Source organism: Chenopodium quinoa, unplaced genomic scaffold, assembly GCF_001683475.1.
Source record: "Chenopodium quinoa cultivar QQ74 unplaced genomic scaffold, ASM168347v1, whole genome shotgun sequence".
In the NCBI taxonomy this organism is placed as follows: Eukaryota; Viridiplantae; Streptophyta; class Magnoliopsida; order Caryophyllales; family Amaranthaceae; genus Chenopodium; species Chenopodium quinoa.
In genome coordinates, this window is record NW_018742306.1 from 258,120 (window position 1) to 277,896 (window position 19,777).

The 19,777-nt window shown below is 33.5% G+C and overlaps 1 protein-coding gene across 2 annotated transcripts; it reads left to right on the plus strand.

Moving 5' to 3' along the window:
- The first annotated feature begins 8,125 nt into the window (after positions 1-8,125).
- LOC110686962 (protein MHF1 homolog) lies at positions 8,126-13,617 on the plus strand. Of its 2 annotated transcripts, none has more exons than XM_021863599.1 (5): positions 8,126-8,436; positions 8,517-8,588; positions 9,795-9,875; positions 12,821-12,975; positions 13,050-13,617. In XM_021863599.1, the coding sequence occupies exons 1-4, from the start codon at positions 8,316-8,318 to the stop codon at positions 12,973-12,975; spliced, it is 429 nt and encodes a 142-aa protein (XP_021719291.1). In that variant the 5' UTR covers positions 8,126-8,315; the 3' UTR covers positions 13,050-13,617. The 2 variants fall into 2 exon arrangements, with proteins under 2 accessions (XP_021719291.1, XP_021719283.1); XM_021863591.1 differs by having other exon boundaries at positions 8,130-8,436; positions 13,064-13,611.
- Positions 13,618-19,777: the final 6,160 nt, after the last annotated feature.

Below are 19,777 nucleotides of genomic sequence, written 5' to 3' on the forward strand. Positions count from 1 at the left end.
ATAGAAGTGAGAAGCTGCGTTCATATCTAGGGTTATTAGGGGGAGTTGGCCACTCAATTTATACCTGTTTTTTATTACAAAAATAAAAATCCTATTACGACCGCTGAAGACGGTCGCAACTTACGACTGCTTTTGCAACGGTCGCAATTCCGGTAATTTGCGACCGTTTTAAGCGGTCGCAATATAATTATATTTATTTAGAATTATTTTATACATGTTTTTTTTAAAAAGAAATCTTTAATTACCTTTGCGACCGTTTAATAGCCCAAAAACGGTCGTAAATCTGCGACCGCCTTAAAAACGGTCGCAATTTTGCGACTGTGTTAAAAACGGTCGCAGATTTTATATTTTACGACCGTTTTAATGACGGTCGTAAAAAACAGTCGCAATTTGACCGAATTTTAGTAGTGAACCAATTTAGCATAATTGTAGTTTGGAGCAAATTGAATCTTTGTTTGCATGCCTTTGAGATCGCAGGGAATACTTTTCACTATAAGAATCGAGTAGATGCCATACGGGCAAATGTGACTCCATGTCTCACTTCGTAGCATCATCCCCGATCCTCCTTTTGTGGTTTCGAACCATATGGAGTTAGTAATCTCATGGATTATGAATGGGGTGTAACCTTCACGGGTGAATCGATGTTGCCTATCGTTGTCCCTTATTCGTGGTTGTCTTAAATGATCCATGGACGGTTTACAAGTTCCTTAAAAACTTGTTGGCGGCTCTCTACTTTCCTTTTCCCTAATCGTATTGTATCAATTCTCACTTCCTATGAGTGTCAAGCATATTCACACATGCTTAACATAGGCGCACTTCAAGCGACGCCTACAGCGCCCCAAAGGTAGGATTAATCCGGACAATTTTTCTTATATAAAACCCCCAAAACCCTCAAAATTTCCCCTCACCTCACATTAAAATTTTCTATTGCTTTCCCTCATGTGCTCCCTGCTTTCACGATAAATTAACTGCCGCCTACTTTTGCCACTACTCAGCCACCACCGATGCCACCCTCCTCCGGCGACCTCACTGCAGCACCACAGCACAACCAGTTCGCCCTTTTGTAGGGAATAAATTTCAAGCGTTAACCCCATGCTTGAACCCCACTGTGATCATACACTAAAGTACGGTGGCGTCCAAAAGGGAAGAAGATAGAGCAAAGGAGTCGCCAACAAGTTTTAGGAACTTGTAAACCATTCACAGGGTGAAGGTTACACCCCTTAACGATCCAAGAGATCGTCAACTCCATAAGGTCTAGAACCAAATAAGGGTTCGGGGATGAAGGTACAAGTCCAACCTAAAAGAGATTGAACCTGCCCTAATAATAGGCCTCTACTTTATTCTGATCGTATTCATGTGAACTTTTCAATTAACATGCAATCAATAGGTTAACCCTAAACCTGTTTATCTATGTTGGTTGAATATTAATGCACAAATAAACTATTATTGGCGATCACTTGAAATTATAATCAAATTAACCCTAACAAGATTATTAATTATCTTATTAAGCGTGATTACAAGTATAAATTCCCTTTAAACATGCATAAAAAGGTGTGATCAAGCAAATAACAATAAATATCAAGCAACATAATTATAATCAATATCATGAATAATAATTATAATAATCATAATCATCATAATCATAATCATAATAATAATAATAATAATCATGACAATAAAATTATAATCATAATAATAATCATCATAGATAAAATAATCATAATCAAAATAATAATAATAATAATAATATTCATAATCATCATAAATTATAACAATTATAATCATAATTATGTTCATGTTAATATTAAAGCATAATAATAGCAAGAGCCTAGGCATGATACTAACAAGATTATAACAAACCCTAGCATGTCACTAAGCAATAAAAATCAAAGCTTTAGCCCTAACATGATACTAAAATCATAAATATTAGGAAGAAAATAGGAAGCATCGTAACAATCATATTTAATATTACCCTAGACATGATACTAGGAATATCATAATAACAATATAAACATGATTTCTACATCATAATATCAATAAATCAATTAAAGCACTTACTTTGATGCCTCGTACCTCTTTCTAATAACAAAATACACACGTTAGTAACTTCAAGGAAAATAATAATCAAACAATTAAATTAAATAATTGAAATAGAGATTTGGGACCAAACCCTCATAAATTAAACCTTTCACGTCTACGGCGAAGGCAACTTCGAATATGGCTAGGTGTTTCTAGATCTTGTGAATGCGGAATTTTGTATGTGAAAACAAAGTTTAGAAAAGAAAGATGAATGAATTAAGAGAGAATTAGAGAATTAAAGATTGCGAATGAAAACTGATTGTAAATGAGAATTCGTGAGAATTGGTGAATGAAAACGAAGTTTTTAATACGTTATTTATAGAGAAAATTAGCCAAAAAAGATAAAATAAACAAAACAGAGTCTGACGCATAAAAAACAGAGCTGGCGCAAACCCTGACTAACTGGCGCCAGGCACCAACACTAGCGCCAGGCCTGGTTCCAGGCGCCAAGCCTGGTTTTAACGCGTTTTCGAAAATCAGATAAGTTTGTCGTACTGGAGGATAAAATCATATAATTTCCTCGAAAATGCTATTTGATTTTAATTAAAACTCTAAAAAGTCAACAAAAGTCAATTTATCAATGCTAATTGAATTAGGAATGAAAAGAACCTTCTAGAAGAATCTAGAAGACTAAAACCATTCCTAATTGCATTAGGAATGATAAATCATATTAGGCCCTCCCCTAGATCATTGGGCCGCATATAAAGCTCAAACCGGGCCTAGTTTAGTAAATTGGCCATAACTTCCTCAATATTCATCGGACTTGGGCTTATAATATATCGTTGGAAAGCTCTTGTCAAGCCCCATCCAACTACACTATTATTGGACCCATATCATGGACTAACCAAACTGGATTGGCTGTTTTCTTAAAATAAGTTTTCAAAAATAGAGAGAAGAGAAAAGAAATTAAAACTATCCGCAACACTAAACTTTTCACACTTTTGCTTCATTCGATTATGATTCGACGTGAAAGGTACTCATCACTGGGTTTGGTTTTGGGGAGACACAAATGGGTGTCTACACCTTCTTCTCTCCCTCCTTTCTTCTTTTTTTTGATTTTTTTTCTTTTGATTATTTCAAGTTTCAATTATCTTTAATAAGTTTTAATTTCTTATTGTTATTATTAGGTTTGATTATGTATATGAAATTGTAAAAGACTACAAATTTTATGAGTTTTACTATGTTTAATTTATTGACTAAAATTTCATATTTTAATAAGTATATGAAAATTGGGTTTAAAATCTTGATCTTTCATGATTTTAGGGTTTAAAACGTATTGATCAAGTTATCTTACATATTATGTCTAAAATATGTTAAAGCATAATTATTTTGATGATATATATATATAAAATTTTAGATTTATTAAAGTTTCAATTTTAAGTTTAAATTGTATTATTATTATTTTTTTTTGACACAAAAACACCAAAGAGCTTCATTAAAAAGAGAGGAAATCAGGGTACATCAAGAGTAACAGCACATTCAACAAAAGGTGGAACAACATCAGTCCACACTTTTAAAGCACTGAATTTTCTACTAAAATTAATACAATTTATTTTGACACAAAAATATGAAAATAAATTGTATTAGTTTCATATTTTTATGTTCTTATTCTCATAAAACAGTAGTTGTGAGTATTTTATGATTATAAAGCCTTGAACTTTAAAGTCTAATTTCAAGAATTAATTTTCAGATTATTGTTTAATGTTTTGAAGTCTCTAATTACATTGAATTGGTGTATTTTTGGGTTTTAAGCTTACTAATCTAATATATGATGTAGGTAGTTTCAAAGATTGTTATGATTGTAAGATTTCATGAATAAAATATAATTTCAAATTTTGTATAAGGTTTTAAAATTGTTGTAATTTTATAAGTAAAGGTGTTTATTAAGAGTTGTTGATATAAATTCATAATAATACTTCTATACCATTAACTTAGAAGTTTGGGAGGTTTAAAAACGTCGTTTTAATGATTTTTAGAAGCTTTTAAAGTACATTAGTATTGTTGTAATTTATTGCTTGGGTATTGATTGAATTATTGTTATTTGGTCTAGGAAAGGACATTATAGAAGACGATTTCTAGTTTCTAACGTGGCTAACCAATTTGTTTACTCAAGGTACGTACAAGGATACAAAAAACCTTGACTTTAGGAGCATGTTTAAGGATTTGGAAAACTTATAATCGTGATTAGGAAACTTGTGGTTGATTGAAATTGTTTGGTAATAAATCTCTTTGGTATTTATGCATGAATGTGCATGACTTATAACTTTATGTATGTTACTTTATATAGTAAGTAATTTTATATGCATTAACTTGCAAGATGAACTTGGAGGCAAAAGTACATGATCATGTAAATTGAATTATTGTTACTTGTTAATGATTGTTAAAATGGAATGAGTACAAGAAGAATTGATGTCTTATAAGACGAGTTTGAGAATTTAAGGTGTCTTATGCACTCAAGGTGTCTACACACCGAGGTAGTTTAAGGGATTCAACACTAATTGTTGTTTGTCACTAATATAATTCAAGAATGGAATTGGAAATTTGAACTGCTTGAATGATTAATAATGTTGATTGGTTGCATTGTTCTCATGAATGAGTCACCACCAAATGTAAACCTGTAAATCACGTAAAGTATGAGATGGATGAGCAATAAAACTTTGGATTTGTGCACATCTAGAGTAATGACAAACAGGGGTTGGGGTATTGGCCGTGCACTTTTCTAGAGACCATTTTGATCTATGAGTCTCTTGTTTTCAAATACTTTTATTAAAATTATATAAGGACTTAGATGAGATCTCATACTAGATATGGCCACGGAGTCGCGCCTATCTGCCATTGGATGTTTATTGATGTTTTCGAAAGGAGGCACATGGTTTTTCTTTTATTAATGTTACAAATTGGAGCATGGGGAGACAACCTTGTTTATTGCTTAATCCAATGAATAAAATGAAGGAAAAATACACTTTAATTATCCCAACTATTGGTGATTTACCTACAATAATTCCAACTAAGGTTTATTTTTTAAATAATCCTAACTATTAGGTCAGTTTTCCTCCAGCAGTCCCAAACCGGTTACCTGCTAAAAAGGTAAACTCTTTTTTTTTTTTTTTTTTTTTTTTTTTGCTTTTAAATGCCACATATTAGCACATGATTGTCTTAATTTGAAAAAAAAATAAAAAATAAACAAAAATTAGCCCGGTCACCCTCTCCTCCCTTAAGCCACCATGAAACCCAGCCATCAGCCCCGACACCGTTTTTCTTCACCCAATGCCGCGACTTCGCCGTCTCCACCATTAGCCCGATCACATGTCCCCTCCGACCACCCACGGCCTCATGTTGATGTTCACGACCACCACAAAACTCCCTTCTCTCTCCCTCGAACAAAACCAAGCAACCACCAGCCATTAAACCCCCAGCCCTCGATACCACCCCTAAACCTCCCCTGATACCGCGGGATCCCCGCAAAACCACTGGCTGCCCACAACATTGTCCGATCCCCGCAAAACCGCCCCTAAATAAGCCATAGCCAATAGCCCTATCTCGAAACCTCCGCCCATGACTAAGGCCCCAAAATTAGAAACCGTCCACCTCCCCTCCCCCTCGCCCCGAAACCACCCGTAACACTAACCCCAGCCCTCGAAATCACCTCTCCCACCCCGAAATCACCAAAAATGTAACTCCCCTCCCTTTCTTTATCCTCCATATGCCGAAAAACGAAATTAAAGGGGGTGAGGGAAGGTTTCCGGCATGGTGGGAAGGAAGGGAGGGAGGTTGAGGTAGTTTCGCGAGTGATCAGGTGGTTATTTTTGGTGGAGTAGAAGGGGAAAGAGGAGGTTTCCGGCGAGGTGGTGGCTGGGCTAGGGGGCTTGGAGGTGGCTGGTAACTTCGTAGGGAGGAGAGGAGTTTTTTTTTTCGGTTTTTTAATTTTTATTTTTAAATTTTTTTTGAACCACTCATGTACTGCCACATGTTAAAGCAACCTGTTACATTAGGTTGATGACCGGCTGGGACACTTGGAGGAAAACTGACCTAGTAGATAGGTTTATTAAAAAAATAAACCTTAGTTGGGATTATTGTAGGTAAATTAGAAATAGTCGGGATTATTAAAGTGTATTTTTCCTAAAATGAAATGAAATAGACAATATTAATTGGAGAAGTCATAGAGATGTTAATAATAAAATCATGTATTTGATGAGTTAGTAATTAAATTGTTTGTGTGTTGTTTGATAATTAGTAGCATCCTAGGAATTTTATTGTAATATTTTGTAGCTTGTATGTACTCAACGTAGTTGATATATTGCGTGCTTTTGTGTATCTTTTTCTTGCTCATGGCCTTCGCCTTTCAATGACCCTGTAATGCTCCAATATTTACACTTGTAATATATATTGGGGAGCAGACTTATCACAGGTGTTTGCATAGTTTGGACTAGCATCAAGGTAGCGGGAATTTCAGAGGATTGTTGGTTATTACTCGTAGTTTATTTCTTTGCATAAACATGGATTTTATTTAAACTATGGTTGAATTATTTACTACTTTGATTAATTGGGTTTTGAATAAGGGTCTTGATGGTTCCAACTTGTAAAACTTAATTTGGTGTTGTATGATTGTGTGCTAATTGAATTTCTTTATAATATACTTGTGCCAATTCTTAATATGCTTGTTATGTTGGGATCGCATAGAGAGGTTGACAAAAATCCCGTGAAGGTGACTAAGCATAATAATAAGGAAATAGAAAGCGGTTACAGCATGGACTCTTGGGATGAGTGGACCTTACATCCAAATCAAAATGATGAAAGTGAGATACATACCAGGATTGGTACGAATATAGAACAACTTAACAGAACAAAAAGAAGACCATTCGGAGAATCCTTAACCAGATATCAGATGATGAGGAGGACTTAGAACCACCAAAACCACAAGTTGGGAAGAGGACTACTAGTAATCTCTAGTAGTCCTATTCCCAACTTGTGGTTTGGATTTCCTGATTATGCTACTTCACCTTCATTGGATTTTTGTCCATCTCTCTACGCGATCCCAACATAACAAGCAATCAAAGAATTGGCACAAGGTCATAAGCACATCATAAAGAAACTCAATTAGAACACAATAATAAGCAACTTGCAAAATAATTAAATAAATGCAAGGTATTCAGTATGCATGCATGCCCTTTCTAATTCGACTCAAATCTCACCAAATAAATAATCCAAACTTCGAAAATACTTTATAAACTTTAAAAACAATTACATTTCAAACACAATAAGTTTTAAAAATCATTTTCAACTTTCAAATTCAAGATTCTTAATCAATTATTTAGGCGCCTAAGACATACTAATTGACTTTAGTGGTAATTAAATTCAACCTAAGCTCTCAGATATCACTTTAAGTGTCGTGGTAATTATAAACTATTTTTATAGTAACTATAACCACTTAAAGGTTAACTTTTAATTTGTCGTTGGTTTGAATTTTATTTGAACGTGCAATTTCTTATAGATACGTGATTACATTTTATAAAAACTAATATGATTAATCTAATATATTTTAAGTTTTTTTTGTAAGAAAAAAAATTTATTAATTGAAAAATAATAACTTTTGCAATATAAAGGGGAACTGTAAGTACTTTTAACATAACTTTAACTCGTTTTACAATAAATTAATGTACACTCGTTGTACACAAGACTTTATCAAGTTTCTTTCATAATGTTTGCTAATGCACACCTTTAACAATTAATATGTTTAATTATCAACAAGTAAAATTATGAAAAGTTTTGATACATCAATAAAATTTTACATGTTAAAGTAAAATTCGTACCGTAAATATTCTTTTCTTAAAAAAAAAAACATTATAGCAATATATAAAGTGAAAGGGGTTTTGGATGATAAATTTTTCTTTTCTAAAATACCCCTCTCATAAAAGCTACCTACGTAGTTTTTTTAAAAGATTTTTTAATTAGAATAAAGGAAAATCGAGCTAATGTGTGTGTGTCATAGCTTGTTTATAATAAACTCAAAAATCATACGAAGTACTTTTTTAATGAAAAAGAAAAAATCACTAGTTTTCCAAATTAAAGCACAAAAATTACCCCAAAGCCCAAAATCTGTCCACCCTAGAGGCTGCTATTTTATGGAAATATGGACAGATGTTCAGGAAAAAAAAAGGAACAAATTACCCAGAAATTTGGCGCCTGAAAACCCATGAATTTCTTATTCTGAAATCAATTCAAAAAAATTTGGAAAAATGGAAATAGAAAGAACAGGAAGCGACATGGAAATGGAGAGAGAAGAAGAAGATGACGAAGAAACTCAACTTTTGAAGGATCGTTTTCGTCTTTCCGCCATTTCCATTGCCGATTCTGAAGGTCCTTTTCTCTCTCTTTCTTTCTCTTTCTTCTCTCAATTCTTCGATTTCTTACGTTTTTTTGTTCTTCAATTTGAGCAGCCAAGAAAAACGGAATGCAACCATCTGAATCCATTGTTGCGTGTATTTCCAATTTGGCGTTTAATTATGTTGGTAATCGCACTTGAAATTCCTTCGTTTCGATTTTCTTATGCTTTTCTAGGGTTTGCTAATTTGATTTTATTTTATTATGTAGGGTTTCGATTGTATATGGTTTTTTTATTATTTATAATTGTTTTTTTCTGAAGTTAGGATTTCTTTTGTGTTGCTTTGAATTTGGAATATTTTGATAGCAGTTAGCAAGTGTGATTTTTGAATTGAGAACAAGTGAGCTTGATCAAAATTTTGTAGCATTTGTAGTACCTGTTTCCATACGATTAATGTCAATAGCTTCTAACAATTTGTGATTGATTTGTAATAGTTTTACGCGTTTGTGGGTGACTTTTCTGGTTAAGAATGTGTATAGGACCATTTTTACATGAATGTGCATGGTAACTATCTTCAATATCAATTAGGTTTTCTTTTTTCATCGACTAGGCGTTGAGTGATTATGAATAGTTACAAAGAAAATTGCCCTACTGGGTAGTTCAATGATATGTCAAATGACAGATTACGTGGAATATGTAAAATTAGATAAGTGGTTGTAATGAAAAATTAAGAAGAAAAAAAATACCAATCTAGTAGGGAGATGATTTGGAAAGGACATTTTTAGGGGATATCTTAAGAAAAGTTATATACAATTTGCTACTATTGATTTATGACCTTGTAACAAGTTGATAGCTCTTCTTAGCTTCGAATCATTATGTTTTGTGCCTTGCATAAGTTGATGGATACCTAAGTGCTGATATACTAAACTCTTTTTTATGTCATCACTCATGCTTCTGGCTGTTCTGGGTACAATTGTAAATTATTTGATGACAATTTGATAGGATGATCTGAATCTGTAGCAATATTAACACTTTTAAGATGATAGATTTGTTTTTTGCATGCCACCCTTGTCATCTTTGGATATCAGGCATTCTGGATGCATATTGGATTTGGATTACACTCTTAAAATGGGAACTAAAATTGACTTTTTTGTGTCAAACCCGCTCTTTCACATGTTTTGTCTTGGAAACAACTTTCCTCAAATATGCTGCCCTGATGCCTCATAATCAACTACCCACAATATGTGCTGACTGCTCCTAGAGCTTTATTTTCCATGGCGAATGACTAGTTTTAGCACATGTTTTCCGTGATGAGATCAAGCACACATTTTTCATATGTATCTAGCAATCTTACTGTGTAACGAATCATGGGGGTTTACCTTTTGTATTACAGAGCATTTGGCCAAGGACCTTGAACTATTTGCACACCATGCTGGTCGTAAATTGGTGAATACTGAGGATGTTATACTTGCAGGTATTACATTCAGTTGTTTTAATGGAAACCACTAGTTTGGATATGAGGTTGCATGTGCTTTGTTAAACACGTGAATATTTATCATGTTTCTGTCACATAACTCTATTTGGTACTGTCAATTTTATAATTTTTACTTTAATTAATCACTCATAATATTCCAGTGGTTCTTCAGTAGTTCAGTTAACCAAGCATAAAGCTTCAGCTTCATCTGTTGTACAAGAATGTTTTGAGTTTCCATTTTCTTCTCTTTCTCCCTTTCTATTTTTGTGAGTTTGGGGGGGGGGGGGAGAAGAAGCTGACAGAACATCACTTACGATGCAGGCAAAAATATATTAAACATGTGAATTTTGAAACTGTTGTTTCTTATGAATCGTTGGTAGCAACAGATGTTGTGACAATACTTTCATAAGGTGATAATTATAGAAAAGTGGAAGCAGCAACTTTCTGTTACAGATAATCAAGAATACTGAAAACTTTTTTAGCAAGGCATCTAATGATACTTTAATCTGAATCTTAGAAGTCCTAAATTTCTGTTAGAAGGAAAGCAGTCTCTAATTTTTACAATAACATCCTAATCTATTTCTTTTCAAGAATTTCTGGACAAACTGATTACAAATGTTCAGACCAGGGCATGTCTTGAGGTTTATTCTTTGGAATAGTTATCTTAATAAGAATTATTAAAGGTTTAGACATATGTGATCTTTGCTGAAAATTTACTTATTTTATGATAAATGCATTGGTTTGCAACTTTTGATTGTAATGAGTTATGAATTTCTTTTAACATTTTTTATGTATATGGTTTGTCATCATATCCAACCCTTGTTTCTTTTTCCTCTGTTTAGTTTTATGTTTTTTTAATAACACAACATTATGTTTAAGCTGCTTAATTTATGTAGCTGTCTTCTCATCCCTTTTGAGTATAGTTTGGACAACAAACATCCTATACCACCAAACCTTCAGTTCATACATGGATTGTATCTGTCTCAACTCTCAAGTTGTCAAGTCTCAACTTATTGCCACCAAACTTTCTTTGAGTGCCAAACTCTTTTGCTTTACTCTTGCACATGTAGCTTGTTCATTATTGTGCTAAGCATTATACAATTATCACTAGGTATATCATTCTATCATCGCCAACTCATGTGATGCTTGGTTAATTAATTGTACAAGTTCAGTATCTTATTTGGTTGAAATAATGCTTGTGCGCATCCTCTATTCCTTTCTGAGCTATGTACAATCTAAAACCACGATTTGTCTGAGTAGCATGATGTATTCCAAAATTTGTTTTTGATCACCTTTTCAACCAACTGCATCCATCCCATAACAACAGGATCCACTTCACAACTTAATGACATTTTATTTCTGTATATGAAAGCATTGAGTAATATGTGACGTACAGTGCTTCATTTGTCTCATAAGAATTTTCCGTTTCCTTTTTATTACCTTGCCTCCCCCACACCCCCTCATGTACAGGGTGGAGTAAGCGGGGGTGTCACCTACAGTTTTAAGGTCAAACTTGGTAAAAAACCTATTTATTTTTGTGATGAACTGAAATTACTGCTAACTTACTCACACAAATAACAGTAAAATATAGAGAAAAGATTGGTTCTTTGATTAAACTAGATAAATTGATTTTTGGTTAATTGATTGAATGAGAAGAAATAATAAAGATTGAAGCTAAAAGATTGATTTTATATGGTAAAAGGGTTACAAAGATAGGTTAATAGCTTTTACTCTAAAAATAGCTTGAGGCTATCACTCTCTAACAATGGCATGAGGGCATAACTCTCTAGGTTTTCCTTACAACTTATTGCCTACCATTTTCTTTCCCCTCCCTCTCTATTTATACCAAGGACTATTAACCTAGTAAACTAATTTTACTACTAGAATACCCAAACTACCCCTCCTTAGGTTAGTCTATTACAATTTTCAGTTGTTAACAACAGCGATGAGTGCATCTTTTGGAATTTTGGACTTTGGAACGATCATGGTACGGGGATTTTGATTTTAAAAAAGGATTACGTTGTATTTGCTTTGAACGACCTGTAACCAGGACTATTGAGATTTCTTGTATGTTAGTGGAAGCAGTATACTTAGTATTCATGGGCATCTGATGATACTTCAATCTTAATTCTAGAAGTCTATATTCTAAATCATATCTGCATCCACTGCATTTTATGAATTTGTTAGATAAACTGACTACCAAAATGCTCAGGCCTCGGCTTAAGATTTTCTGTATTGATGGTTTTGATAAAAGATATATGCAATCTTCTTTGTGAAAAGTCACTTAGTTTATAATGAATGTAGAACCAGTTCGTGACTTTAGGTTGCAATTACTGATGAACAGATCTTATGTTGCCTTCTGTTCACTCATGGTTCATACCTTGTCTCAAACTGATTTGTCAATTGCCACTAATATTTATTTTGGTTAACAAAGCTTTTGCTTTATTCTTGCACATTTCATCTATAGAGTATTATTTGTGTTGAGTACCATACATTTATCTGTTGTTATATCATGCATATATTTTTATCATGTCTGATACATGCAGTCCATTATTTATTGACTATATTAGGATTTTTTTTTTTTTTAATTTTTTTTTTTTTTAATGTAGGGTTGATCTTTGCTTATGCTGCTCTTTGATATGTTAATAAAACACAATTCTTGTAGACAATATCCACTGATTCATTTGACTTAATCACAATCTAAATACACTTTAAGAAGCTTCAAGTCTTTTAAAATTCTGTTTTTCATCATCTCTTGAAGCTTGCATCTAGCGGTAACATGTATCCTTTGTTTGATGACAACAGCCTGACCAGCCTGACCAGCCTGTTATTCACAACTAAATGACTTTGGTGTTTGGTCACAGTCAATATACTAAACTTGTATTGATTTACTAGTATAGCCTTTCAATATGGACAACTTGTGATAGTCTTAAATTTTGTCTCAGCCCATCGAAATGAGAACCTTTCTCTATCATTAAGGACCTTCTGCAATGATCTAAAAGCCAAAGAACCTCAGTCAGAGAGGAAGCGGAAGAAAGCTTCTAGGAAAGAGGACAAAGCTACAACAAGTGCACTTGAAACTGCTGAACTCTTAAGATAGGTGAGTCTTACTTGTCCTATCATCCTATGTTAAGCACTTCGAGTTTAGCAGAATTATTTGTTATACTTATCCAGACTACCTTGTCTAGGAACGATCCTATTAGCCTGTTTCTTTGCCTATATCAGCTGCAGTGATGAAGGAAGGACTTTGACGTCTCTTTAAGCTATTGCATGGAAGGATAGTTCGGAGCTATGTCTAATATGTGGGCATTGAGCCCATGAAGTGGTCACATTGAGTTTAGACGAAGAGATAGTTTCAAGCTCTGTGAACGCTTCGTTTTTCCCCTTATCGATTTTGTATAGGTTAGTAACAGGTAGCATATGTTTATATGAGAATGTTATAAACTGATGCTCTTACAGGCAGTTAATATTAACTGCTTCGTAATACTTTAATCACGGTCATTACTGAAACAGTATGTTCATCACTGGTTACTGTTGACTTGTTTGTACAAAGTACTACTGTACTGTATTAACCTAAAAGAATTATGGCGTAATTACTTTTCTGTGACTTTAGTCCTTGTAAATTTAATGCATTTCCTTGATTGAGGAGGCAATACTTTCCTATGGAATCAGACCGTGTCCTATATCTGATACTGTATGAGTTCATCATAACCCAGAAATATTCATATATAGGGCATTTTTGTTACAAATAATTATTTTTAATTTAATTACTGGTATTATTATTTTGAATTTAATCATTTTTTTTATTTTTTAAATGATAAAAGTAAAATAATAAAGTGACATAGATTTCAATGTATAAAGTTGTAAAAGGAGATAAACTGAGATCAACTGGCGCTCCCTCTATTATTATTATTGTTTTTTTTTTTTGGAAAAATTGGTGAAAATAATCCCAACTTTGAGGCATTTACTTTTAATAATCCCAACTTTGTATTATTATTGAATAATCTCAACTTTATGGGGTATTCGCTTTTATTGGTCCCAAGTGACCGGTAACCTGTCAAGCAGGTAATATATATATTTATTTGTTTTAAAAAAATATGGCACCACTTGATTGGCTGAAAAAAGGCTAAAAAGAAAAGAAAAGAAAAAGAATTTTTTTTTTTGAAAAAGAAAAACCATCACGCCACCCCTCCCCAACCCCGCTCCGGCAGCCCCCTCCCCAATTCCCACACTCTAGCAACCTCTCTCCCTACACCCAACCTGCCAAAAAAAAAACCCTCCCAACCACCGAAACAGCTCCCCTTCCCCTAAATTGACCCGATTCCCACAACACACCCACGAAAACTATCCCAAAAATCCACCTATCCCCTTCCCTTCACCCGAAAACCACCTTTCTCCCTTCCCTAGCCCCGAACAACGTTTATTAGCGTTGGGGAAAGGGTAATGGGTGGTTTTTGGGGTGGGGGGAAGGGGAGGGGATGGTTTATTGGGAGGGTTTTTGGGGTGGGGGTGGGAATCAGGGGCGGTTCAGGGGAAGAGGGGTTGTATCGGTGGTTGGAAGGGGTGGGGAGAAGGGTTTCCGACGGGTGGGGCGAGGGGAAAGCGGCTGTCGGATTGTGGGCGGTGAGGAGGGGGCTGCCGGAGTGTAGGCGGTTGGAAGGGGGCAGGCGAATTGTGGGCGGTGGGGGTTGTTTGGTTTTTAATTTTTAATATTTATTATATATTTTTTTTACCAATTATGTTGCGACACGTGTCCCATAACCTGTTATAACAGGTTGGTTTACCGATTGGGACCAATAAAAGCGAATACCCCCTAAAGTTGGGATTATTCAATAATAATCCAAAGTTGGGATTATTAAAAGTAAATGCCTCAAAGTTGGGATTATTTTCACCAATTTTTCCTTTTTTTTTTTTTGAAAGATATTATAATACTACTAATTATTTTTACTACTCCTGTTATTTATTTATGGGGAGGGGCCTGGGGGGTGCTGGGAAAATGAGTTTGTGCCTTGGTTTTGAGTACCCATAAATTGATCATGCTAAATGATTAGATTGGATAACCCACTACTCCACTACTTTCCTTAAAACTTATTGTACCTTTTATTGTACCAGATTCAGTAATCCACTTAATTAAGGAAAATCTCTTTAACTTTTTTTTTCACATTGATACAATATACAGGTTTCATAATTAAAATTGTATCAATTGATTGGAGTGAGAGGGAAAGGAGGGATACTCATTTATTACTATAGCATTTTAATTTGTAATTTTAGTGAGAGATTATTACGAGCCGTAGGATTTTCATCTCACAATCAAGAAATTGAGGGTTTGATTTTTGAATTCTTTAACCCTTATAGTTGGTGATAAACTTGAAATATTAAGAGTAGTTTTATGTTGGGTGAGTTGCCCTCTAAGGCACTTACCATGTGTCTTTTGAGGTCAAAAAATTATGCAATTGCTAAAAAGTTCTTACTGTAATTAAAATGACTTTATCACCTATTTTGATGACGGATATTAATCAATGACTTTTTATGCAGATAAATTCAATCAAGTTTGGATATGGCTTTACCACCTATTTTGATGACGGACATTAATGCTTAATCATTCTTACGAGAAATATTAAGTCATAAACATCTACAATAATCAATATTATGAGAATTTTCAAAGACTTTAATGTAATGAAACTCAACCACGATTTTCAAGATATAAATGCTTAGGCCCTGTTCTCTTCACCTTAAAAAAATAATATTAAGTAAAAATAATTTCAGTTTAGTAAAAATAAATTCAGTTCAGTAAAATTAATTTCAGTTCAGTAAAAATAATTTCAGTTAAGTAAAAATAAGTTCAGTTCAGTAAAATTCAGTTTTCTTAAAGAAGAATTATAATAGAAAATCAGTAAAAATAATTTCAGTTTAGTAAAAATAATTTAAGTTCAGTAAAAATAATTTCAGTTCAGTAAAATTAAGTTCAGTTCAGTAAAAATAATTTCAGTTCAGCAAAATTAAGGTGAATCAAACAGGGCCTTAATCATTTTAAGGCTCAGCTTATTGCCATTTGGGCATCTCCAACCCCCAAAAAAAAAAAAAAAAAAAAAAAAAAAAATACTGAAACATGTGATTGGATTTATCGGTGGTGCCAATAATAAGAAGTCGTCCTAACAAACAAGTGAACAGGAGTATGGAGAGAAGAAGAAAATAGTAGTAGTGTGTACAACTAGTACTATAAAGAGGTTAAACATCTTATTTGGTGTGATGTATAACTTACAAAGTCTCATTATTTTTGATGTAAAATGCAAAAATAAAAATGTGGTCCAATTCTCATAATGTAACTATATGGTTTATGTGTGGCCTTTAGCCTTCCTTGAGAAAATGACTAATATAAGCCCATTACTTCATGTCTCCAAAGGATGCCTTATTTGGATGACACGTGTTCCATTTGTCTTCAATGGAGGACTTGTCACTACCTCTACAAATTATGTTTAGTGCCCCATGAGTTAATTCAATTGCCTTCTTTTTCTTCTTTTTATCATTCTTGTTTTAATTTCTACTTCCGGCTTTTTTTGGTGTATAGAGAGTCATAAGATAGTGACTTAGACGGGTTGCAAATTTACAAGTATAAGTGTTGGGTATAAAAGTGCTATGTCATGAGAGTTTATGAATTTAACTACTAGGTTGGTTCCTTAGTGTTTTTTACACTCAAATCGTAAGGGAGACCTTGTAAAGCCGTAAAGGTAGTGTAACAAGTGAGGAAAGGAGTTGCTTTGAGTCACACAATAATGCAAGTGGATAACTTATGATGGGCCAAATAAAAATAAGTTAGTAAAGGTTCCTTGTCAAAATGGTATAAAGTAGGAATGTAAATAACATTATGAAACGGGCTAATAGAGAAAACGCAAATATGCCATTTGGAAGTGTAGCCATGAACTCGGCATGAAGGCACAATCACTCATCGTGTATAACTTGCACTTTTTTTAATCAATACTTGGTTTTTCAAAAAATGGTAGGGTAAGATCACTTTGTACTCCACTACTTCATATTTTTTTAAATCGATTAGTAATAATATATTGACATTTCAAATCGACATATAATTTTGATCGTTTGTTAAATACTGGATAATGTTGAATGAGGAAAGAAGTTATGTGGTAAGACTATATCACTATACAGTACAAAGTAATAAACCAGCTTAGTAATATTTGAGGGGAAATGAAAGTACTCCCTCGCTTTATACTTTGACGTATATTTTTATACGTAAGACTACCACTATCATGCACTTTGTGCTACTGTGTATGACATAACCCGGGTTGGGTTGGACCTGTGAGAGGTCCCGGCCCGGTAGAGCCCTTCTCTTTACCGTAATAATAATAATAATAATAATAATAATAATAATAATAATAAATAAAATTAAACAAAAAAAAACTATGAATGACATTAATTTTTTTTTTGGAAATTCTCTTTGGTAAACTCCAACTTTTTAATTTTCTAAGTGGTAAACAAAGTTTTATAAAATTATCTTAGTACTCATAAACTTCTTATACTTATTACTTATGACATTAATTATTATATTTTATTAAAAATTTAACTATAATTAGGTTTTTTTTTTATTTTTTAACAATAAAAAGTTTAACTATAGTTAGGTTTTTAATTATTTTTAACAATTTAATAATAATACAAATTCTTAAATGGACCTAATTCACACTAATTTATTGTGGACCACCAACATTAGAGGCAATATGATTATTTTATTAATAAAAAAAGTCACTATATTAAAATAAAGGTTATTATGTTGAAATAAACGGTAGTGTGATATTAAAAACTAGAAGAGATTAATCTTTTTAATTAAATTTTAATATAATGGTCAATATGAATAATAAGAATCACTATGTTAAAATTAGGTCACTATTCAACATAACGTCGTACTTTAATTTCACAATAACATTAAAGGTCACACAATTTTTTAAAAAAAGATTACTATGTTAAAAATAAAGTTCCTATATTAAAATTAAGGGACACTATGTTCTATATAATGTTAGTTACGTGTATATAAAACATAGGTCCACAATAATATTACTGTAGACCAGGTTCACACAAGATTTTCTATAATAATTATACTAAAATTAAAAAAAAAATCAACCACCCTTCCCCCACCCGCTGCCAAGCCTCCCTCCCCCTGCTGGCGGCCGGCGGCCCTACCCAACCCCCGACGTCGGCAACCTACCTTCCCTCCTTCCCCCCTCCCCATCCCGACATCTCCCAAACCACCACCTCTAATCTCCCACCAGTCAGCCACCTTAGCCCAGCAGCCTCCCCACAACCGCCACCAACGCCTGACCCTTCCTCACCACGCCGGCGCCGCTCCTCCTCTCAACCCTACGCCACTGGCCGCCCATTCCCTTGAACCACCATACCCCCTCCCTCCTATTGAATCGTAAAAACCTCTCTCCGCCCTTCCACCTTAGCTAAACATCATGCAACCACCCCGAAACCCCTTCGTCAGCAGCCCAGGTCCCCTCCCCCACGTCGCCGCTGCCCACCATAGCCAAATTTCACCACCTCGAAACCCTAAAACCCCAAAATTGAAATCCTAAAAATCGATTTTGGGGCTTTTAATTTTGGGGTTCAACGTGGTGTTATAGAGGGTGGAGATGGTCGGGGAAGGGCGGTTTGGGTTTGTCGGTGCGAGGCCGAGGGTGAGGGAGGTCGGGCGTAACGCCAGCAGGGGCCTAGCCGCCGGCAGGGGAGGGGTTGCTGGTTGGGTAAGGGAAGGGTTTGGATTTTTTTTAAATTTTTTTTTTTTATAATAATTTAATTATTTAAAAAAAAAAAAAAAAAAAAACCTAACTATAGTTAAGGTTTTTTTATTAAAATAACACTTCTCAATGGTAAACAATAATTTAGGTTTACCATTGATAATAAAATTTAAGAATGTGTACCACTTAGAAAATTAAAAACTTGGAGTTCACCAAAAAGAATTTTCCTTTTTTTTTTATAACTAAACTCGTAATAAAGATATTAATAGCCTAAACTATACATTAATAAATTTAAATCTATAATCAAACAATAATTAAAAAAACATTCAAAAATAAAATAATTTAATTAAAGGGAGTAAGTTTGTATGACTGTCCCATGAAAAATGGCTATAACTCGCTTGTCAGTTTCTTTATAGGCACAAGATAAAACCATTTTCAATTCAATTAATCGGCGCAAATAACATGTGAACCAGCCAATTTATGAGTATAACTTCCTCCATCTTTTTTATTTGGCTTTTTGTCATTAATTCTACTCCTTTCTTTCCCTCTTTATTATTTTAATCCTGCTTTTCTTAGCTAATCATAACTGCTTTAGACTTTTTAATTAAATATTATTATAGGGAGTATTTTTTTAGGAGCAACTGCTATAAAAGTTCTTACTGTAATTAAAATGACAGTAATTTTTTTTTTTTTTTAATTAGGACTAAAATTACAAGTATGTTAATGGTAAAAAGTTGAAGTAAATGGGCTTGAAGTTAGGCACGCACTAGCTAAACGGTAGGGTGCAAAATTTGGTAGGTAAGAAAAGCAGTTAGCCAGCTAAAACTTCAAATTCAGAGATTTATTTATGTGAGCTTGTGTATTACAGGGTATAATATTAATTAAATTTGATTGGAATCAAAATTATTTTGATAGCACTATATAAGAAGTACATACGTAGTATAATAATTTTGGGTGTCATAAATAAGGGTAATTTTTGTTTGGGTGGTGAATTATTTTAAATTAGGTTAATCCCGTGCGATGCACGGTTTTATTATAAGAATTGAATTATAAACTTTTAACACATATTGAAATAAAATAACTACTTTCTCCGTTTTCCTATTAATTTTTGATTAAATATGAATATACAATTCCCAAAAGGCCAAAAGTGCATAATTT